Genomic DNA, 24,325 nt, shown 5'->3' on the forward strand with positions numbered 1-24,325 from the left:
GCAGTCAGGTGACTGTGGCGCCAGTTTGACAGCCCTCTTGGACGTGACTCAGCTCATGAATGCAGCTTTATTACACCGTCGTTAATCCACTCCGGGAACATTTTCCGTGTTTTGTCTTGTCCTCTGTAAGTATGTAATGGAGGGAGTGTGTCTGTCTGTGGGCGGTTACAAACGGTGCGTGATTCACAAACCTTATTTGTTCCTACTACTTTGAGCGCCATCTTGTTTGTAACTCGTCTACGTAAGTGGTAGAGTTTCTACCGAGGGGGTATCCAGTTACCCTTTTTCCAGCTTTAGACTGGGAACCTCTCCCCTGTAGTACTCGGGCGCATATCGCATTTGCTTTATCGCCTTTCTCTTGTTAAAAGAAAATAAACTTTAGTCTCTCTAAGTGGACAGACATGAGCATCGAAACGCTTTTGGAAGCGGCCAAGTTTTTGGAATTGCAAGCCCTGCAACAACAGAAAGCACGTGGTAAGTTGGTATTTTATTAGAAATACAGTTTTGGTTTTTCCAACTATGAGACATGGTTTGTAAAGTACTTAACGATTCAGTGTAATGTGTCTCTGTAGGATTTTTACTCTGAGAAAAAGACAAACCTGTTTATTTTCTGAGTTATCACCTCAATACACAAGCTAAATACAGTATGCACATCACCTATGTGTTCCTTTTAAATTAAAATATGACTAACTACTGAGAGGAGCACGTTTCAGTTAATGACAATTTAGTTTTACTTTCGTATTCGTGTTAATATAACGCTACAAACGCATGCAGAATTTAGTCACCTCTTGCATTGGGGTCGTGTAACAGTGTGTCTCTCTCAACCTAAATTGTAGCTGTCTAAAATAGCTAATAAACATACAAGGGCTGCTGCAGTATCAGGGGTGACTGCATTGAAACCTGCTGCATAGACAGGGTTGTTACAATGACAGGCTGCACATCAGCATTACTGTAAAGTTATCAGATTATTTCCCTCTATGCTCCCGCTTGTCAGTGTATTTATTCCTGCACGCACAGCTCCGAGACATTTAAAGTGAAATAACCAAAACATGCAGGAATAAGGGCGGTGGCGCAGGGAATGCCAAGCTCGTTTTACATAATGACTTGACATCGTCTGCCAGGGATCAAGTGACTCTGGCTTTCAGGCTTCACCTACATGTATCTGCACCCCACAATCAATAATATAAACAGTTGTAGTTGTTTAATCCCGTGTACATGCATGTTTCAGTTTGTTTGTGTGTTGTGAGAAAAAAAACTCCCTGGTTTCAGTCTTTCGTGGAGAGCTTTGGGTGTCTGTCGATGACGTGTACCCACCAACCACGCCTTCATACGTTCACATCAGGGGGGGCTGACCCCGCCCCTTTTACCACGTGCATGCTGGGCTACCCCTCCCAAAGATTGTTTATGAAGAAGATGAGTCACTACTATATGCAGTCTGGTTAAAACCCTGCCCACCTCCTCCCAAAAAAAATTGCACTACACATCTGCAAACAAAATTTGGAGTGTGTTTATCCAGAAATACAAGTAGTGCAGTGTGTCCCAGTTCCACACTACATACCAACAATGGTATACATTAATGGTATACTGGTTTTACAGCTAAAGTTCAGTAACATGCAGTTACTGTCTAACAGGAAACTACGCAGAACACATATGGCTGCATGACAATAATCATGTCATAGCTGATTAAATATCACAAAGAGAAACACCCTTTTTTTTTATTGTTATTTTGTCTCCTACAGTTTTCACCAACAGTTGCAGTGTGACATAAATTCAGATATGGCCTTGAAATGATATCACAATATTATAGTTTTACAATATTGATATTCTTGGCTATATGACAAAAGGTCATAAAGATATGTAAAATATTTTATTATTAATTTGAAGAACAACCAGTTGCAACAAATAAGTGTTAGTGTTACGTGTCAGGATAAATGTAACAGGTTGGCGTCAAATATTTAGTAAAAATTAAACAAATTTTAGCCCTGTTCTTTAGTTTATAAGCAACAACTGTAAATCAGAGTGAGATCAGATTCTGTATACACTTTAAATGGAGCTTATTAATAAAATCACTGAAAAAAAATCTTACTTTCACTGCACAGCAGTTTCAAAATATAAAAAAGAAAAATTACCTTTGAAAGCAAGACCCTGAATGGGTCTAAAAATGTCCACGGTTATTCATAAAACATTCAGGACGGCATCCTCAGGTGCCCAGGCCCAACTGACGTCTCAGTCTACTCCTTAATGTTGCCCCTACTGAAATGTGTATAACTATTACCTTCATAAATTCTCATAGTATAAGACAGAACTAGTGTTAGAAAAATTAGCCCCTTACAATTTTCTTTTTCCTCATTTTTAAAGTTGTCTCAGTTTGTGAGCACATTGATTAAAAGAAAGCTGAGGTGTGTTAACCAGACACAACTGTGACAGTGGAACATATTCTTCAACCTATATTAACAGCACATATGAAGCGTTTTTCAAAACCATTAAACCCCTTTCACCCTCAGACTGTAACCTGCAAACACTGCCAGTTGTATATGTCATAAGTTGCTTGTTCAGTTGCCCTACTTTGCCATTAGAAGCATTTCTATAACGTGTTCCCGCCTCAGAGTGGAAGTAAAGATTATATCTCTTGGACCAGTCATTAGAAAGCAAAGCTGCAAACACTGACCCGTAACCTTTTTTGTAACTTCAGATTTGACCCTGACAGCAGATTTGATTTTAACTATATGTACTTTTGTTACAGGCTTGAAAATAGATCGACACAGAATTTAATGAAATTGCTGTCCCTATATGCTAACGACAAGATAACACGGCAGCTCAGACCTGTTGCACCAAACAAGCTCACTTTACACTTTAAACTGATGATATAGACATTTTACATGAATGTTATCAGCAAGCAACTTTTCAGATTCTGAAAAGGGCTGCAGTTCTCCACCTTCAGCATTATGGAGACATTTGTGATACTCAGAAAGCTTCGGAGTGAGAGCTCCTGCTGCTTCTCTCTCACAGCTCCTCTTGCATGCTGCATTGGGAGAGCAGATTCCTCCCTCCTCCTCCTCCCGCCTCCTTCCTCCCTGCTACTGTAGAGCAGGTCACTGTGTGGAGAAAAGTAGGCCAGTGTTTCTCTATGTGCTGCAGTTATATAATGTCTATAGAAAATCCTCTTGTTTTTCTGAGTGCTTCATAAATGTTCCCTCGGAAAAGGGCACTCCTCAGCCTAGTGTGTGTCGGCACCACAATACTAAATGATCAGTCTCTCATAACGGGGCATTCAACATCTTATGAAAGCTGGCTTGTGCATTAACAAGAACATCTTGTTCTTTTCTTCTTATTTCTACTTCAAAGAGAGGATTTCTCAGTAAACATTCACGTACATCGACAGCAAACAAAGACACACTGTACGGTTAAATAAGATAACATCAAATTGTTCTCTTGAGCTATTTACACTTGGAAATTTCCTCTTTTTCATGACAGTAGGACATGTTTAGAAAGCTGCATCAGTGTCCCAAATATTTTCATATGAACAAAAAACAATATATAAATATGCAGCTATGTATTGGCGTTACATATTATTTAATTTAAAGCTTTTTTTGGTAATAGCTGAGCTAGGCCTTAGTGGAAAGTTTTGTTTGTGAAAGTATAATGTTCCTGAACTTTGAACTTTTAACTGCTCGTCAAATACAATTTTGGAAGATTGTAAATTGTGGGGAACTCACTATACGCAGGGGAAAATATTAAGCAGTATTCATCATATAGAAAAGTTTTTTTTTTTATGACAGGTTAAGCCTCACTAGTTCTGTCACAATACTGGAATTTCCAGCTTCAGTATCTTGAAAAATATTGTTTTTGATGCAGTTTTCAATACCACGGGGGAAACTGATATTGGGGAAGTTGTAACAAGGCTATGACATGACAGTTTCTTTTTCTTTCCTGGTCAGCAGCGGAGAACAGCAGAATAACTGTAGTAAACATTAACAACAAGAGCTGGTATCAGTTTGTTGATAACTGAAAACGAATATTGAAATCCTTGGAAATATCTGAATCAATATATATCTGAAAATCAATATTTTTGACCACACTAACCCGAATGACTAACACTAAGTACTAAAGCAATCGGTGTAATTTTCAAGATGGAAATGTTAGAGAACATCCTAATATTCAACCTGCTTTAAATTTTACTGTGGAATACAGAGTCTGGTGTCTGACATAGTATCGTACATTTAGTTGCCAGATTATTAGGTACACCTTGCTGCAAGTAATGCAGTTTAAGGATACATTCACACTGGCGCTATTTGGTCCGTAGTTCGGTTCGTTTGGAGTGGTGTGAATGCTCATTCGAACTCTGGTGCGGACCAAACGAGTGAACCCTGGTCCGCTTGAAAACTGGGGGTCTCGGTTCACTTGCAAGTGAGCCCTGGTGTGGTTCGCTTACAGTGGGAAATGCAAACAGACTATCCAGTGAACCAAAGAGAGGAAGTGACGTAGAGCGCAGTGCATTTTGGGTAGAAAAAAACAAAGCCAACAGCACAAACTGGGAGAAGAAGAGGTAAAAAAAGAAAAAGTTGGAAAATGTCTTGTGGGCAGAGGTGGAGTAGTGAGGAGGTGCAGGCGCTTATTGATATATGGTCATAGGACTATATATCACAGTTGCTTGTGGCTACCCAAAAGAAAAATGAGGTTTTTAAAGGGGATGGATTTCCGTTTTCGGTCCCGGGCAATCGATACGCCGGGTTTTTGGGCAACACCGCCCCAAACGAGCAGCTGTTGTAACTGCGTGACATTGTCCAGGCGGTTTGGTCCGCTTTAAAAAGTGCAATGTGAAAGTCAACCTAACCAAATGAAGGTGTGAAATTTTTTGGCATTCCCCGCCCAATCGAACTGAGTCCCCCGGGCTATCCTGGTGTGGTGGTTCATGCTAACAGATGTTTCTGGGGTTTTTTTTGTCCAACTCAATTATATCAAGCAAGGTAGGCTATCTATACCTGATAAACTTCCAACTGAGTCTTTGATCTAGTCACAAATAGGGCTGTATATTGGCAAAAATCGCGATACAGGGGTTACAATATAATATATTGTGATGCTTTGCAGTACTGTAAGCAAAAATATATATTGTGATTTTTTTTTAATATTAGGAAAACTTATAATATAAAGACCGTCACCCATATGAATTGCCGTTTTAATGCATTCAGAACAGTGGGCTTTGCTATGATCACAGTCCCTGTAACACACTAACGACATGTTGTTACATTGGAGGAGAAGAGTCAAACGGCTGAGGATAGATGTCAACACTGCTATTTAACAGTCGGGGGTCTAACACAACATACTGAACCACTGCCATGAATCTTTGCAAGTAAATTATTAATTAAAGAGAATCAGTACAGTCTCACAAAACATAATGTTGCGCTATTCAAGTCTACTGATATTTTCTTACACTCCTACAAGTCTGCATAGATGAGAATTGTTCCACTGGCACTCCGTAAAACTGATGATACTGTGTCCATAGGGGGTGGTCAGTGTATCTATAAGCTATAATCCTTTACATTGATATTATGGGGTTTTTAGTGGCCAGTAAAAAACGTCCCTTAGATGTAATTAAGTCTGCCACCGAAACTTTAGTTCTGCAGCGAAGGGACCAGTGTGTGCAGAGCTGCAGTGACCCCGGTCCACTTCATAATTACGTTAATGACTTGTATTTGACATCTCTAACAGTGAACATCACAGCTGCCATAGCAACTCGGCAGCCTCTTTCTCCAGCATGCATACATCACGTTGAGGGTGTCTCGAATGTGATTGAAAAGCACTGTCAGGCTGATGAAGCCCTTTGATTCCAACTCCTCTTTTATTACAGAAATACTGCGATATCACACATATTGACAAGCCTCTCACGTTCTCTGAAGCGTGTCCAGACAAGTCCAATTATTTGTCACATTTATGGGTTCGCTCTCTGCTGTTGGATTTTTCTTTTGAGTGTAACAAGTTTCTTTTTCACAATGTTTGATGTGATTTCTTCAAAGGTGTCTGAAGTTGGCAAAGTAGATTGTTTTTTTTTTACATTGGCGTGGGGTTACTAACTCTGAAGTAATCTCCAGGAACAGCTTATTAAAGATGCCTTTATTACACTCCTCACAACACGCAGCATGTGTTGCCCTTGACACGATAAGGGCTCCCTCAGTGTAGGGCTTTGTTAGTAGAGATGTAGAGCAGACTTATACCCACGTTCCCAACACAGTTTGGTCACTGGACTGTGACTGGGTTTACATTACAGCAAGATGTACCTCCATTAGAGCAACAACCTTCTTTCAGAGTTCGCTTGAAGCTTGGCAGGATTTTGTGAATGTAAAAGACACATATATTAAATCTTGTTACAAAGAAGCACAGAAAAGTTTTTATTTGACCTGGAACACTCTTTGCTGGTGATGTAAGATGTTTGTCCGTATCTTCATGTAATCATGTATTTGGCATCACTGCTGCACTGATAAACAGAAGCCTGACATCATGTTTCATGACTTTTACGTAATGAAGTTCAAAGTTTTACTTGCAGAAATACCTGTAACTTTAAATCTGGAACAGGTCAGTCAGGATGAGTGTGGCAAGTCAACAAGGACCTCTCAGTGGTTTATCAAATATTTAGTCAGTTATTGGTTCATCTTCCATTTACGCCAGTTGCGAGTGATAATAGGCCTGTTTTATATTCTTATATACAAACTTTGCTGAATATCTAAATCAAAGTCCTGGTTATTTTATAGATTGTTTCTCTATAATTTAACAAACCAAAGGATAGTCATTATTGTTATTTGCTGTAGTCGTAGATGTATAACAACTACTAGATACTGGACACCACGATGGCGTCAATTTATTCCAATGGAGTTGCTCTCCTGGCGAAAGTTTTTACAATAGTTTTACAAATTTGAAACTTCCATGGATCAAAAATTCATCATAGAAACAGTCATTATTGACCTTGTTTGCAGATCGAGGTATCCTGTCCACAGTTTTACAGGCGCCTCTTGTATAATGGTGGTGTTTATGGAAAGGTCTCTCGGGCCACAGGGGATTTTTTTTCTGCAATACCGCAAATGGCCACTAGGTAAAATTTGAAGCTGGGCTGAGTTGCTTTGCTGGAGGGGCTGGGTGTGGTACTGTGATTTATAGCACCTGAAGTGTAGGAGGAGTGTATAGGAGGAGACTGGTATTTGTTCTCTGAACCTGCCTTGTTTCTTTCACAGAGGATGAACTAAAGGAGAAGCAGCGTCTGAAGCAGTTGGCAGAGCAGAGGCAATCTGATGTGAACTATAACTCCGCAACCCACATCAACCATGTTCCTAAAGCAGAGGAGCTGCGACCTGAGTGCCGCCCAGCACCCATACCACCCTCTCTGCCTCCCCCCTCCATGCCCATCGCGGTCATCCCCATCCCTGTGGTCACACCCAACCCTACAGGCTCACCCACCCTGCCCGTTGCCACGCTCTCCCCTCCAGCTGCTCCACCACCTGCCGCCACTCTGCCGCGCTCCCCACAACCCAAACCCGACCAACCAACATCTATCCTGACCCCCAACCACAAGCAGCTGATACAGAACCACAATCATCACCCACAGCTCGTAACCCAAACTAACAACACTAAACTACCGCAGCAGACACACCAGCAGCTGGTTCATCGGTATCCTGGTTCCATCGTGTCGCCCCCACAACAACATGCCTTACTCCCTCAGTCAGGCCCTGTGCTCCAGCAGGCTCCTCTACAGAACGGCCCTGTCAGCCGGGGGAGTCCTCCTGATGACGGCCGCCAGCTAGACAAGAAGAGGCCTGGAGGGTGCGTCTAATAACTTGTTTACATTATAATTTAGATACAAACTGAGTATTGTTTCTCATTGACCTTTTAATATTTGCCAACCAATGTATCAGTCTATATAATGTGAAACATATAGAAGTACTTTTGACCTGTAGCCTCCTAAAACCTTAAAAGTTAAAGAGCAAAATTTAGCCTTTGTGAAGCTGTTGCATTGTTGATTTTTCACCTCCAAGACCTCACTAAGCTATCTGCTAGCAACACAAACTTTGGTTGATTTTGATTATTCTTGTCACATTGCCCTTTAAACACCAAATTCTTACTGTGCTCTCATCTGTGCTCTTACAGGGCAGGCACAAGAGAAGTGCATAACAAGCTTGAGAAAAACAGGTGGGTTCAACCTGTCTACCATAGGGCCTCCTTAGAGAATGAGAGCGACCAGAGGTTATTTTTTAATGTTACATTTGAATGCTAGTGTACTGACTACACAGTGGGTGCTTCTCAAAGTCAAGTGTGGTTCCCTAGTAGGACGGGCCCTTCCAAATCGGCAAGAATCCCTTCGAGCATTTGCAGAACACGTAATGGAACAGTGAAGTGAGTGTACAGGTGTGGGTCATTGAAAAGGTCCCACCTTCAATTCCAAGCTACACTGTCAAAAACAGTGGAAGAAATGGATGCTGCATTGCCAGCTGTGCTCCATACTAGGGATGGGACGATACATGATTTTATCGCGGTCACTCTAAAAAACACTCACAGGAAGTTGATTGTGGGGAATTTCCATTCATTTTTAATAGCAATTAATACTGACAGAAACACATTTTTCTTTACTTTGATGGAAGACATTTACGGTGGCAACTAATTTACAAGGACACTGAAGATACAAGCCTGCTGCCATTTTGCTCGTCGCCATTTTTAAAAAAACAAGCACGGCCAAGAACTGGCAATGCATCAGTGCTCTCACCTTACGAAAGTCAGAACAAATTTTTAAATTGGGTCTTCAGATCTGAGTGAAGATTCAGTAACTGGAATGCCCATTTCTCGCCTGAGATTTTCTCCGAAACAGATTTTCGTTAACTGCTGAGGTGTAATAACTTAAAGTTTACTAGCACATTTTCCTTGTCTCCAAATCAGGGGACAGGACCAATGAAAAGTGCGCATAGGATTGAAGATACACTCTGAATTCATGAGAATTCCCTGAACAAAGGACTCGCTTCTTGGTTGGTTAAGTTGTTCTAGACACTGGAATAGTCCTTCAGTGAGATTCGATAATGTAGGGTCTTCGAAATGCAGCCGTTTAATATCCCTCTTTGACTTTGAGAAGCACCTACTATGTTTCCTCTGAAACTGACTGATGCCTTTGTTTATTTGTAGCTGTTTAATTTAATGCTAAGCCTGATCTTTGTTTTGGTCATGAACACAAATTAAAAATGTTGTTGTGGTATTCATCTGGTGCTAAAATTAAGCCAAGTGTGGCTTTACCATTCCTGCCATCTCAAATCCCCTCTCTGTGTTTTGTGTCTGTCAGACGAGCACACTTGAAGGAGTGCTTTGAGACGCTGAAAAAGAACATCCCCAACATAGATGAGAAGAAGACCTCCAATCTGAGTGTGCTGAGAAGTGCGCTGAGATACATCCAGGTAAGACAAGTCTAGTTTGTTTGTTGTGCGTTCAGCAAAGGCCCATAGCTAAACAACTACTACTGTATCAATGCCAGACCTTCATTGTATCCATGGTAAAAACGTGCTTGGCCTGAATTACCTGCACACAGCTCTCACCTCTGATGTCACAAGCAAACATGGAGGTGGCTGAGCCAAAATGGCGGGTATTTGCAGTGCTAGCCATGCTAACAATAGCCCCTTTTACACTGCCAGATTTTCCGTGAATGTTGGGCCGATTTGCCGGCCAGCTGCGAGCGTTTATACACACGGAGGCGGAAAGGCGAGTTGATCCGAGGCGCCCAATTTTCCGCCTCGTAGGGTAGTCATATTGGTGGAACCCTTTAAGTTTAAACAGACCGAGGTGGCCCTCTACAACGGGAGGGGCTGTTGGAGACTTGTGGGAGGAGCTCTTGATGACGCCGCACGTGCGAGCCACTGGAGGTGGATAAACAGGAAACAGCTGATAGCAGGAATTAGCGAGCAGCAAGTAGCAAGAGGGAAACGCAAACCTGACAGACACTGTAAGGATGAGCAACTGGGGAGACAAGGAATTGCACGCCCTCCTTGCACTCGCAAACGAAGAGGCCATTAATCGTCAGATGACGGGGACGGTGAGGAATGGGCCAACTTACAAGAGAATCGCTGTCTGACTAGCACCGCCTGACTAGCCGCAGCTTCCCTCCCATGTCACTGTTTACGTCACATGCTGAGCTACACGTTTTGTTACTTGCTCACGCCCCCCATTGCCCCGAAAAAGGCGTATTCTGTATAAACAAAAGTAGGTTTGCGCCCTCCCCGATTTTATTTTTATACTGCCAATGCTGAAAAAACACTGATTGGGCTTTCCTGCAAATTTGCACAAGTCCTATCTAAAAATGGCTAATGGTAACAGAACTCATAATGTTAACCTGAGACTAACCAGATGGTGGGCTTTACACTTCCACAACAAAATTGTCCCATCACTGTGGGTCTGGATGGCGTAATCAGTGGTAACCAGTTGCATTACTGTAATCACATTACATTTGTCTGTAATGCTGTAAAATACGGTACTGTTTATAAATTTAGTAATCACATTACAGTTACTGCGAAGTCTGACAAGGTGAGCTTGTTTCCTAATGGTTATGTTTTTACTTGCATAAGTAAAATAAGTTATCTGCATAATGGGAGGAGAGAAAAAAATGATTTAAAGTGCTGACAACAGCAAAGCCGTCCAGTGCACCCTTGGAGAGGCGCTTCGGGGCAGTCTTATGGTGACTCTGAGGAATAACAGGTTGAGGTTGTCCTCCTCATGATGTATAACTGCTGCTTAAATGATAAACATGTCAGACAAGATGGATGTGTCTGCTAAAAAGCCATGGTTTAGTGAGGCAGCAACTAGAATGAGTTAGAATGAAGGTGTCTGGCCTGTTAAATGCAGGCCAGACACAATATTTAAGTGCAAATGTTATATGCACTTAAATATGTTTTTTCCGTTTAAGTCTTTCATCACCTAATAGTGTTAGGAATAGGAATAGTTTTATTTTGAGGCATTTATAGATAATGCTGTGTCGTCGTGATTCTCTGATTCTTGTTTTGTGCTGATATGTGGGCATGTGTAAGGTTTAGCGTTATATTTTAGCTAGCTACGTTACCATGCATCTCAGGCAATGCTGTGGAGTAACACAAAAGTAATGTAGTGGGTAGTGTAATGAATTACTTTCTACAGAGAGTAAATAACGACCGTAATGATGGTGGTAACCCCGTATGAGTGCAGTACAGAGCGACGGTGATTAGCTAGCTCTTGGGACATTAAGGAAGGGACCAACATGCACGCGCAGCCGGCCCGGCTCCCAAAACAAAGAACAGAGAAGCTCTGAGGGAGCATGACTTCATTCTCTGCTCAGGGCGCCATCACTCTGCCTCATTTTTCAAAGCTAATAGTGGTCTGCTGCTGTAATAATGTTCAAACTCTCATATATAGAGCCTTTAAATAAAATATTCTAGCAGCTGACTGAGCACTTATTATCAGCCTCTAAGCTCCAGCTTATATACTGCATTCACTACATGTTTGTGAATCTTGCTACGACTTGTTTGTACACGTTTATTAGCACCCACTGTTTTAAAAGCATGCTGCAGTATGAGCCAGAGTCTCGGGTACAAGAGGAGGGACATTTGTTTAAGAAGGGAGGCAAACAAAGCATGATGGTTTATATAATGTTGTCCTGCTTTTCTCAGACATTCCTTGTTGATGGAGAAACACTTGCAGTGATTTTTTTCAGGGATGAAATTGATTTGAAAGGACACAGAGTACAAGATTAGTGATGTTGGGTCGTCTCTGTCTGTACCTAATAAACATACCAATAGTGTGACTAAATAAGTTTGAGGCCTGTTGAAAACCTTCTTCCTGCCACAACATTGTTTCCTACTTATCACTCAGAGTTTCAGTCGTGCCCTTCTGTCTTCCTCTGTTTGGACCCAGTTTTACTGAGTAATCTCTCACGCTTCATTTGTTTTTCGGCGTCTCTGTGTTTAATATTAAGTATAAGTGCCATGTCCACAATGACTCACCATGTGTTTGCAGCAGGCCCTCACTATGAGAGTATTCTGGCTATAAACAGGTGGTGCAAAGGTCCACCACTGGTCTAGTTTAACTCTTTCGGACTGACTGTGCTGTTGAGTGTGTTATGGTGTTTACTGTGGGTCAGTTTTTCCCCTCCTCCTATAGATAGACACAGCAGGGTGGCAGCTTTAAATCTGAAACACAAGCTCATCCATGGGCCCAAGTTTGCATGAGCTGTTGTAATTTAAGCTTGGCTGTCATGTTGTGTGTATTGGTGCTCTAATTATTATGCTTATATGATCCAGGTGCACGGTGCTTATTAGATTTTTACGTGAAGTAATAGAACAGTTTTTATTGCATTTACACTTGTCTCGAGATGTCTGCAATTTGGTGTGCACATTGAAAGCCCTTCTCAGTTACATGCTCTTTTACGGTATCTCGTGAAAAGATCTAATTCATATTTCTGATTATTATATAACTGCGCTGCGGGTTTACTCATGTAAATTTTGCAGAGGACAGTGTGCTGCTGATTTGATGCTCTGAGAGGCAGCAATCTGGTTATTCCTCCCTGCGCATGGATACGGAGGGAAACTAGGACAGCGTGGGTGCAGAGCTCGTCACCCAGTCTCCCTCCCTCTGCCCCCTCTCTGTGTGATTAAGCAACACGGTGCTAAGAGTGTTGTGTTCGACTGGCAGACTGACCTGGCTTTCTTTCCCTCCTAACAACAGCTGAGCCGGACATGGGATGTGTTTAAAGCAAATAGACTGAAGAGGGAAAAATGCCACAGCTGATCCCATTTTCTGCAGAAATGTCAACTGTAACAGCCTCATCATGTCGAGCGAGGCGAGGCATACACGTTAAAGTTACATCCCAATAAAACAGTTTTCTTAGCAGTGACAGGTCCTTTTTAACAAACCTGGTGATTTAACAGTTTATCTCTTAGAGGTCGGAACAGTTTAGCTGCTTTAGTCTTCTCGTGTATACGTCTTTGTCCCGGGATGGCTTTTTCACTGGCATGGCTGGTGGTGTTTTGTTTTGGAGGGGTGGAGTAAAACAGGGAACTTAAGGTGATGAAAGGCCAAAACAGAACACGTGTACACAGTGTCATCTTGACATGGGTGGTGCAGATGCGTGTCCTGCCTGCATACACCCCCCTCCCCGCCCCTGTCCTTGCCCTCCTCTGGGTTGACAGCAGAAAAGCAGCCTGCACACAAAACACTGAGCTCAGGAGAGGTTTCAATAAGAGGCTTTAGGCTCGGTATCACATTTCATCTGATTTACATTGCTTTTATCTCAAGTGATAACTAAGGAAATAAGTGCAGGCACAGTAGTTTTATTAGTTCTCCACAGAAACCCACTGGCTTGACCAACAGCTACGTAGTTCAAGTTTCACTTCTGGGTTTCAGCTCAGGTCCAAATGACTCAGCAACTTACTGACCAGAAACCTCACATGCAAATAGCTTGCTTTTCGGTAATTGTGTTTTTATAATAAAGCTGCTGGGGGTTTTTACTTTACATGTGTTACATCTTGTTCCCAAAGGCTTTCCCCTGAGCCTGTAGTGGTGCTGCGAAAGCCGAGGCTGTAAAATAAGCCCTGATGCATTAGAGCTCCTCCTCTCTACTCCCCCTCCCTTCCTCCCTCCATCCTGCCTCCCTGAGCTTTTAAGGCCACATGAGCAGCAAGCACATGGCTAGCCTGAGCCGCGTGACGTCACCCCCCGTGCTGGGCCCCCGCCCAGCACTGCAACAGGCAGGACTCGCCGTACCACCAGGCTTAGCTGCCAGCAGCAGGGAGGGAACATGGAGCGGTAAACACAAGGCTCGGTTTACTCCGCTCGCGCTTCATTTCCTCCTCAGAGCTGACTGAACTTGTTCCTCCACTGCTTGTCCCCAAATGCCAGTTTGAAACATTTTGTGCCATCTGGTGGTGCATGGAGGTGGAGAAAGTCATGTGCTTTAATATTTAGCATTGTAGGTAAATTACATTTATTTGTGCACGTAATGGCACATTTCCTACGAAGCCTTACCTTGAAACAAAGCACTGATTGCTTTGACATTTATTATTCATGCAGCCTTGTACATTAAAAATAATCAGTCTCCCTCGGCAATCGAGGTCACTGTTCTTTAATATTTCAAGGTTTTTTACGGTCTCTGCTTCGTCTTTGTGAAAGTCTCAGGGAGTCACTCGGTTTTGCTTTTACGGTTTGAGTCAAGACTGCAGTGAAATTCAACATTTCATTTCTGTGGCACAGAAGTGTGCATATCTATCTCTTTCTGGGGAAAGAATTGAAATATCTGCCCAGTTTAATACGATAAGAATGTGCAACAACACAGATATATACTGCATATTTGTGGTCTCACAGCACTTTTGGACTGCACTGGAGCATGGTCTAGACTATTGACTGGTCCTTAGCCACGATGAGGTAATTAGGTCAGTTATGACCAGCACAGGCTTGTACACAAGGAGTGGTGTGCAAAAGTAGGATTTTTTTAACAGTCAGGCCTTTTCTTGTTAAAGCAAGGCACCACGTGAAGTTCTCTGTTACGCCTCGAAGGCACAGAGAGACAAAGGTTTATGGTTACCACACTGTCACAAGACCTCCGTGCAGAGGCCTGATCAGTCATCCAGGCCAAGCAGCGTGTCTGCAACGTGGCCTCCTGTGCTCCTGGCCCTTTAAGAAAACCCAGCCTTGTGCCGTCTGCTGCAAAAGTGAGTCAGTGAGTACAGCTTGTATTGCTCTCTTTCAATCCCCCGCTATCTGCCGCCCTCCCTCTCCTGTTCTCTGTGGGGCCATGTGCTCAGCACTCGCATTGCTTGTGACAGCACTTGAGCAGTGTTTACCTTCCCCACACACACACACACACACACACACACACACACACACACACACACACAATGCAGCCTATCCCTGTACTGATCTAGATTTTCACACGCAAACAAGGTCGAGGTGGGGCCTTGTCTTCTCTGGTCGGAGGAAGTTGGGAGGCTCAGGGGTGCGGCCATGTGCAAAGAGACAAAAGGTACTTGGCACCTTGTGTCCTACCAACCTGGTGACATGATTAACAGGGTGATAAAGTCATGCAGGATCCATCTGCGACAGACTAGGTTTTCAGGTTTACACAGTTAATCTCAGACTGCCTATGTCTAAAGAGGCGAGCACAGTGTTTGCTCAGTCCTTCATCAGCACTGTAACAGGGAGAGTTCAGTGGGTCTCGGTGTTTGTGGAGCGTTTCTCTCTCCATGAGTCATAGTTTGTGGCATGCACAGTTGTGGCGCCGCTCACATAAAGCTGCCTGCTAATAGTTGAGTGTAAGAGGGAGGCAGCCAGCCCTTTTTGGTCCACGTGTCACATATTTTGTATGCCCTTAATACCATTTCAATCTGCCCTGCTGACAGTCTCTTTAATAAAGATGCTGTGTGTGAGAATCTGTTCTCCGTGCACCGTTTTACACCCAGGGGAATAAGACGTCTTTATACATTTAAACAAAGTCAGGGGAAAACTAAATGGCACCTTTCGCATATGAAGGTGTGCATGGTCTTTTAGGTTACCGAGGAAACCTTATGAGGGTTTTCATCTGTTTCCATGACAACCAAAGATGGGGGCATTTCAGTACACCGTGTGATGAGACAGAGGATACTGTTAATGCGTTGAGACTGAAGTACCGATATTATCAGCTCTTTTCAACAGAGAGTGGCTGTTGAGATACACATCTGTGTGTCCAGATGTTCATGATGGTAAGGATTAACACACGTTACTCATCAGTGGAGTATTTGATATGTCCTGCGCTCTGTGCTTCAATTAAAATACAACAACTTTATTGTCTGAATACCAGTGTGTGTGAGTGAGGAATGATACAATACTTTGGTTGTTTCTCATGGTTCTCCACAAGCACTCGACCCTTTTTCACAAGGAATGAGATACAAAGCAGGCGGCAGTGTGTCCTTCATGTTTGTCATTTGTGCATTTGACGCCGCAGCTATCTGAAGGGGCTAAGACAGTCTTTCTCTCTCTGACCTCTTTGACATCCTCCTTGTAGTCATCATCATCCACCTGAATATTATTAGCTGACTCTTTGTAAGTAGGCTGTCTCAGTTATGAAATGATATTGTGCTCCCTGTTACTCTCTCATGATGTGGATGTTTGTCTTTTCACTGCGTCTTGGTCAAACTCTCTTTGACGGATGCGAAAAATGCAGAAAATCTACCCTGTTCTTAAAATTGGATGAAAGTTTTGGAGTCGGTGTGTAAATGTGACCGACACAACAGGAGGTATTCAATTTATACATCCGACAATTTCAGATGAAAAATACGGACTTGGTGGTGCGTAAGGCCTTAAAGTTTTCAACTGTAAAACATCCTGCTCAGTATGAAACAGTGCCGGCCTATAATTTAAAGTGCAATTCTTTACTTTTAATCCAAAATAAACAGCTTGTTTGTATAGATTAAATTGGTTTTTAATTATGTTCTTGTCAATATGTGAACAGGACTTCCTCTGAGTTTGTATTTGTGTGTGTTTATGTGACCGAAAACACCCCACGATGGGATGTAGTCCAAGCACAGACCGCTTGGCCCGTGCATTTCTAATCCTGGATAAGGACTGGAGACAGGTGCTGAATTACACAAGGCCCGCCTTTTGTCCCCCTTTGCTATTTATGTATATTGTACTGTAGATGCACACGCAAAGACCACGCTCCGTCTACACACAGCCACAATTGGCCCAACAACACACACAGATGCCCTTTTCTCAATCCGGCCCTCACACACAAGATCACCTGCACATGTGCTGTACCCTCACACTCACACATACACGGTGGCATGAGCACTAACAGGAAGTCCACCCTTTGGGGAAATGGCTTTATGATCCTGAGTCATCAGGTTGCTGGTTACAGATTTCACACAGTGTCATTTCCCTGAGCCTCTCCCACCGGGGCCAGGGTCTGTGTCTGATACTTTGACCAGGCCGAGCTCAACGTGAATTATATCAAGTGTTCAATTTGAAAACACTAATCCCCCGACAGAATAAATCTGTCCTGTCTGTATTAGCAGCAGATATTTATTTAGGAATAATTGGGGAATTAGTTTATATGTTGCTGAATATTTATTTGTACATGTGCGTTATTCTTACTCAGCGTGAAGCTTGTTATAGTTTTTAAACTCTTCCTGCTGTTGCTGTGTACGGGGGAAGTCCAGCTCAGTTTGTTTGGTTTTGCCTTGTGTCAGCTGACGGGTTAAGGGAAATTGGGTCACCGAGAGCCACTGCCTGGAAGCACCTCCTACTTTCCATACTCGTCTCCTCCCTCCTTTCCTCCTCCACCTCCTCCTTCCCTTGTGCTTCTGTGGCTCTGTTATTTTGCTCCCTGCACACAGGCTCAGGTCACAGCAGGTTTATTTTTAAATAATTATTTCTCAGACTAATTCCTCATTAATCAGTAGTAAAGATAGCAGGGGCATAAATGCGGGTTTTCTGTCAAGGTTTATTGGTGTGCTGTGTTTTATTTTTCAATCAGCGGACACCTTTTCCTAAAGGTGTTGGGCATTTTCTAGGAATCAGCTGGTTTTTATCGGAAGCCTGATTTACATGATTATACATGAATTAATGGCACAGTCTCCGTGCTCCTTTAGTGGCTGAAGTGGCTTAACCTTGAACTGTCTATGTTTTGTTTATGTTTTGTTTTGCATTACTGATCTGATTCAGAGTCCTGTGCAGTTCTGATTTTCAAGACCTGCTCCCGAACTTAAACCATGACAGCATAAACTGGAAATACAATATAAAGTACAAGTGCCTCTAAACTGTGCTTATGTGCAGTGTTTGAGCCAATGTACTTAATTACTTTCCACCACATTTTCAGCAAATGAAGAGCGTTGTGAAACTAATTCAGTATCCTCGCAACAAACTGTATCTTTGTTGTAGTAAGTGGGGGCAAGTAATTCATTTCATTATAGTAAAAAGTGCCTCTAATTGGGCGTCAGACTCCACTAACAACTCCCATTACATAAGGGTATATAAGTCAGTATATCACAGTCTGATACAAAATTATCAACTAAGGCCTCAGACATGAATATGGAGTTAAATCCACACCTCTCTGACACAGTGTCAACAAAATAAAGGATTTATATTGTTATTGCTGTATCGGATTATTGCCAGCCTAATAAACTGATAACAACATGTACATTTACTGGTGGCAGCTCAGGCCATCATGGAGTCACTCAGTTCATGATTTTAGAACCTATTGACAAGTTTCACTATCTTCTTCTTCTTTCCCCTTAGACGTTGAAGCGGAAAGAGAAGGAGTACGAGCATGACATGGAGCGACTGGCCAGAGAGAAGATCGCCACGCAGCAGCGATTAGCGGAGCTGAAGAACGATCTGAGCCAGTGGATGGATGTGATTGAGATCGACCGCGTCCTTCGACAGACAGTGCAGCCAGAGGAGGACCAGGCCTCCACCTCCACTGCCTCAGGTAGGCTGACAGTCAGGGTCAGATTACTGGAGACCTACTGGGATGCCTCTGTGTAAATAATAAAGATAAACTATGTGGATTTTCCGATACGGTTGTATATAATATTTCCCATAATAATAATAATAAAAAAAAACAATCCCTCTCGATCATCACTTATGACCCACTAGGAGTATAGTGGTGTATTTTTCTGCAGAGACTCTGCCTTTGCCAGTATTTTCTTATTTTTATTTTTGATTTTATATACTTGAGTTGAGTTGAGGTTATGGGTGTGTACCCCACAGTGTTCAGTTGAGGTCTGGACTTTATGAAAAGGTAGCAGACCATAAACAGAGCGCATTTACAAGATACAGAGCTGAAAAAACAAAAATATAGTGAGGCAATAAGCCAGGTTTTACTTTTGCTTTCGCTTTCGTTTGCGATACTGTTTACAAACAATAACCCACAGTCCTTCATAGTATACCTTTTAGATTTAGGAAATAGTAAAATTAAATACTACAGAAAATCCTGAAATGATACTACTGAGTTAATTTTTTCATCTGTTGCAGAAGGTGAAGACATTATGGACGACGACCTGGAAGATGAGACTGAGCAGAGAGCACAGCCTGCCTTACCCTCCGTGCCTCAAACCATGAAACCTGAGCTGCACAAGACTGCAACACCCACTCAGACCCCGAACCCGACCCTGACACCCACCACACCCACCACTACCTCTTTTATTACCCAACACATCTCCATCCAGCACAAAGTCCCTCTGCACCAGCCTCAGCTCCAGCCCCTGGCAGCAACTCCTCCGCAGCCAGTGTCCAAGCCCGCAGCCCCACCTACACTCACGACCTCCAGCACTCCCACCACCCCCAGTCAGCCTTTGATCCCCACCCAGACACAGATGGTGACCGCGTCCAGCCTACACCCCACAGTCATCGCTCACGCTTCAGTGTCCCATCCCTCAGTCATCCAAGCAGTCAATCACGTCATCCAAGGCGGGGGGCCCAAACATATTGCCCACCTAGCTCCCTCCACCACCACCAGCACTGTCCAGTTAGCCCCCGGCCACCAACCCATCGGCCACATCACCGTGCACCCTGTGGCTCACCTGAGCCAGCATCTACCTGCCCTTTACCCCCAACCGGTGGCCGTCACACAGTCGGCTGTGGTCGGCCATATCACCCACACCCTGAACCACACCCACCCTCACATGAACGGCACCGCGACGAGCCAACCAGCTGCCACCATCGTTGGCAAGCAGACAGCAGTGAGCACACAAATGGTGACCCACCACCCGCAGCTGGTGGGTCAGACGGTGCTCAACCCTGTGGCAATGGTGACCATGCCCTCCTTCCCCATCAGCACTCTGAAGCTGGCCTGAACACTGCCGACAGGACCACCGAACCGGGAGACAGAGACGCCCCTCGATAGGGGAGAACCACAGGCCTCAGATCAGGCCACTGACAAGTCCACAGTGAGGGTGAGCAGGTGGACACCTGGCTGATCCACAGAGAGTCACTATCATTCAGAGGCATTACAGCTGATATCAAGACGGGAACATTCCTACAAAAAGAACTCTTATTACCAGTCAAGCAGTGTCCTGAAATTTCGATCCTGAATTTAGGATATGGTCAATAGTCATCATGTTGTGTATGTGTGACAGTATACGCTGGGCAGCCCCTTACTTGTCATCCATTGTTACAGATAGAGGAGCAGTAGTCATTTTCATATGAGCTTTACACAAACAGCTTCATCTTGGGAAATGCCAGCACAGTGTCCGTGTCAGCCCCCTGTTACAGTGTTGATGTCGTTACTAGGTGGTGGCCAGACTCTCCGTTATCACTGTGACTGCTGTGGATTAAGCAGTAGTCGATCATGTACTTGAGAGGCTACATTGGGTTTTGACTGCTGTGACAGTGTAGGATCAGAGTGCTCAACCCGCCATAACCAGCACATTGGGAATGTGATTTAGAGGAGCTCCTCCTCTCCAGCAGAGGCACATGCTGCAGGGCTGGAGCAAAATCATGGGCTGAATTAAAGCTCCAGATCAGGAGCTGCAGTCCTCAGTGATGGTACATACAGCAATTGCTCCCCCTGCTGGCAGATTGTGTTCAATGTAGTACTACTCCCTGTTAAAGTAGTATGATGCTGAGGATATCATTCAAACAATGGCCACTTAAATGTCCAGTGTGTAGGATTTAGGGGGATGCATTGGCAGATATGGAGAATAATATAATAAGTATGTTTGCTTAAGTACGTAATCACCTAAAAATAATAATAGTTGTGTTTCCTTTACCTTAGAATAGGCTATTTATATCTACATTGGGAGCAGGTCCTTATCCACAGAGATGGACATGTTGCACTGCCATGTTTCTACAGTAACCCAGAACACACAAACCAAACACTGGCTCTAGATAGAGCCATTCACTTAGTTTAGTAGTTAGCAGCCCCTTCACGACAAGAGCAGCGGAAAAACACAGATTTTTTAATGTGAAACTGCTTTATTCAAAACGTGTCCATTTGTTTTGGAGAGGAAGAGACCTTTATGGATAATTCAGCTCCCGGTTAAAACCTCCTGAATGTCTAGGTTTTAAGTTATCAGAGAAAATAGGTGAGCAGCAGTCCGTCTCCGACATGCCAATCAGTGTATGAGAAACACTGATTTGTGACGTATCATGTGGTCTGGTGTGAGAAAGAGACCTCTGTGGATAATTCAGCTCCTGCTAAAAACCTCCTGAACAATGAATATTGAAGGAATTCTAACCAGGAGAAGTATAAGATGGTAGCTATCTGCAGTCCTCACAGCTAGATGCCACTACATCCCTCTAACTCTTACACACTGTTCCCTTACAGTAAAAGAATATGCAGTTGTCAGGGTTTGACTTTCAGTGTTGGACTCAAATTGTTACTTATCTCTAGTATTTGTCTTTCAGACATACTAGCAACTGTTCACTGAGCACAAGTCTTAGTTTTAGGATACAGTCACATGTATTTTAAAATATCCTCGCCAAATGGAATCAGTTTTACATGGCCCCTAAATGTACCACAAACAATGGTGTGTTTAAACACTTAACGTTTAGTTACAAACTCAGTGCTACAAGAAGAGGGAGCTGAGCGTTCAGAGGTTTTGAATGTGAATACATAAAGGTCCGTAAAGTGTAGTAAAGTGTGTCTATGCTGTCTTGCAGGGCAAATGGTAGTAGGATGTGTGTTTGCATGCTGTGAATGCATGACATGACTGTGTTAATTAGTGATAATCTTGAAAGCGAGGAGTGTTGTCTTTTATGCTTTGCAGACCTCGAACAGCTACAGGAGGAATGTCACATTTATTGGTTCAGAGTTGAAGCCTTGTCATCCATGACTTTGGGTTGGGATCGGTGTAAAGTGATTTCAACAGCTGGCATAAACCCAATCATTTTTTTAAGACTATCCTGACTATCATTTTCCAAAGCTAGCACTGTGAAAATTTCTATTAGTCTCAATGAGCAGCAGTTTAGCGTAGCACTTGCTAAAACAGCAACATGCTGTGCTCTCCTTATTTAATCTGAATGTACTGATTTGTGAAAGGACATTGAGTAGTGCACTCATCTGAATTTAAGCCCTTTTCTTTCTTTCAAGAAAAATGCGATTTACTTTATGAAAGTATCACGTGTATGTAAAGTGTAACATGTACAACTGATTTTGTATTTTAAGATTTACCGTTGCTTGTTTCATCTGGAGAATAACCTCTGTTCAGTGTAAATTTGGTGATATAGTTGATTTTTTTTTTCTGGGACCATGTACAGTGCTGTATATCAGGGCGTGACGACTGCACAGACCTCTTCTCACGTTGATATCCCATTTGGTCTCTCTGTAAAGTATTCACCCAGCAACTGTCAATTTTGTTCTGATGCAATATGATTAAAGCAGGGAATCTTAGTTTGTTTTTAACTAATTAATTGCGAAGATAAAAGTAATGCTTTCACCCTCATATTTTATGCAAATGGTCCCGAACAAATGCATTTTGAGATCATATTGTAGCAAAACAAAATGTGTAAAAATGAACAGGGATTCAGATACTTGAAGAAGCAACAATATACTTGTGTGTTTTCCCTATGGAGAAAGTTTAAGTTGTATATAGCCTGTAAATGTTGGGCTGCATTTAGATCTAACTGTATAATGTAAAAAGCTGGGGAAATATGTAAAATGAAAAGTTTATAAAAAAAAAAAAAAGATAGTTAATAAATTGTATTATGTTTACAAATGTCTGACGCTGCTTTTTTGTTCATAAGCAAGTATTTTTTTTATTTTGTATATCAGCAATACAAAGAGTATTTTATGGCTGCAACTGATGAGTATGATAAATTAATCAGGCAATTATTTGCTTGCTTAATCATTTGGGAAACTGGGATGGACATTTTTTTCAATTTACTAGCCCTTAATCGGGATCAAACTCAAAACCTCAGGCTCCATAAGCAGCTGTCTAAAGTCCTGAGCTGCTGGATCTCATAGTTCAGCTTTTATTTTTGTATGTGATTAAATAAATAATGAAAGTGTCAAAGTTACAATATATCATGCCATTAAATGTCATAGTATAGCATTCTATGAAGAATTGCCATTAAATGACATAATGTTTCATTAAAAAATGCCATAAAATAAAATTTAGTGGCTATTCCATTAAAAATGCAATAAAGTTGTCATAGTATTATGAACCTCAAAAATATCAGACTATATTATATCACAAAAATATAACTTTTCTATGTACTTTGCTGATTTCTGTCTCATAAAAATGATCCAAAAATGCTGTAGTTTATAATGTCATGAAAATATCACAATATAACATGCTATTAAAAATACAATACAAATTTCATAGCACATTATGCCATGAAATATTGTAGAATAGTATTCCAAAAAAATGTCAAAAATGTCATAGTATAGCATGTCATAAAAAATTACCATAAAACTGTCATAGTAAAGTGTCATGAAATATGCCATTAAAATGTCATAGTATAGTATGTCATAAAAAATGCCCCAAAAATGTCATAATATAGTATGTTATGAAATATGCCATAAAAAGGTCAAATTAGAAGATGTAATAGAATATGCAATAAAAACGCCAGGGTATAGTACTGTTTATCATAATAAATGCCAAAAAAAATGTCATATATAGCACGTTGCTCAAAATTGCACAAAAAAGTCATAGTATAGTATGTCGTTCAAAATTGCATAAAAAACGTCATAGTATAGTAGGTTGTTCAAAATTGCATAAAAAAGTCATAGTATAGCATGTAGTTCAAAATTGCATAAAAAAGGCGTAGTACAGCATGTAGTTCAAAATTGCATAAAAAAGACGTAGTATAGTATGTCGCTAAAAATTGCATAAACAGATCATAGTATACCATGTCTTTCAAAATTGAATAAAAACGTCATAGTATGGTATGTAGTTCAAAATTGCATAAAAACGTCATAGTATAGTATGTAGTTCAAAATTGCATAAAAAAAAGTCATAGTATAGCATGTAGTTCAAAATTGCAAAAAAAAAGTCATAGTATAGTATGTCGTTCAAAATTGCATGAACAAGTCGAANTAAAAACGTCATAGTATAGTATGTAGTTCAAAATTGCATAAAAAAAAGTCATAGTATAGCATGTAGTTCAAAATTGCAAAAAAAAAGTCATAGTATAGTATGTCGTTCAAAATTGCATGAACAAGTCGAAGTATAGTATGTTGCTCAAAATTGCATAAAAAAGTCATAGTATAGCATGGAGTTCAAAATTGCATAAAAAACGTCATAGTATAGTATGTTGTTCAAAATCACATAAAAAAGTCATAGTATAGCATGTTGTTCAAAATTGCATAAAAAAGTCATAGTATAGTATGTTGTTCAAAATCACATAAAAAAGTCATAGTATAGTA

The 24,325-nt window shown here is 41.8% G+C and overlaps 1 protein-coding gene across 2 annotated transcripts; it reads left to right on the top strand.

The window, feature by feature from the left end:
• mnta (MAX network transcriptional repressor a) lies at positions 1-22,867 on the top strand. Of its 2 annotated transcripts, XM_050062500.1 has the most exons (6): positions 1-474; positions 7,224-7,809; positions 8,134-8,175; positions 9,311-9,422; positions 18,253-18,445; positions 18,991-22,867. In XM_050062500.1, exons 1-6 carry the CDS (start codon positions 402-404, stop codon positions 19,809-19,811), a joined length of 1,827 nt encoding a protein of 608 aa, XP_049918457.1. In that variant the 5' UTR covers positions 1-401; the 3' UTR covers positions 19,812-22,867. The 2 variants fall into 2 exon arrangements, with proteins under 2 accessions (XP_049918457.1, XP_049918467.1); XM_050062510.1 differs by lacking the exon at positions 8,134-8,175.
• The last annotated feature ends 1,458 nt before the right edge of the window (positions 22,868-24,325 follow it).

This window comes from Epinephelus moara, chromosome 2, assembly GCF_006386435.1.
Source record: "Epinephelus moara isolate mb chromosome 2, YSFRI_EMoa_1.0, whole genome shotgun sequence".
Classification (NCBI taxonomy): Eukaryota; Metazoa; Chordata; class Actinopteri; order Perciformes; family Serranidae; genus Epinephelus; species Epinephelus moara.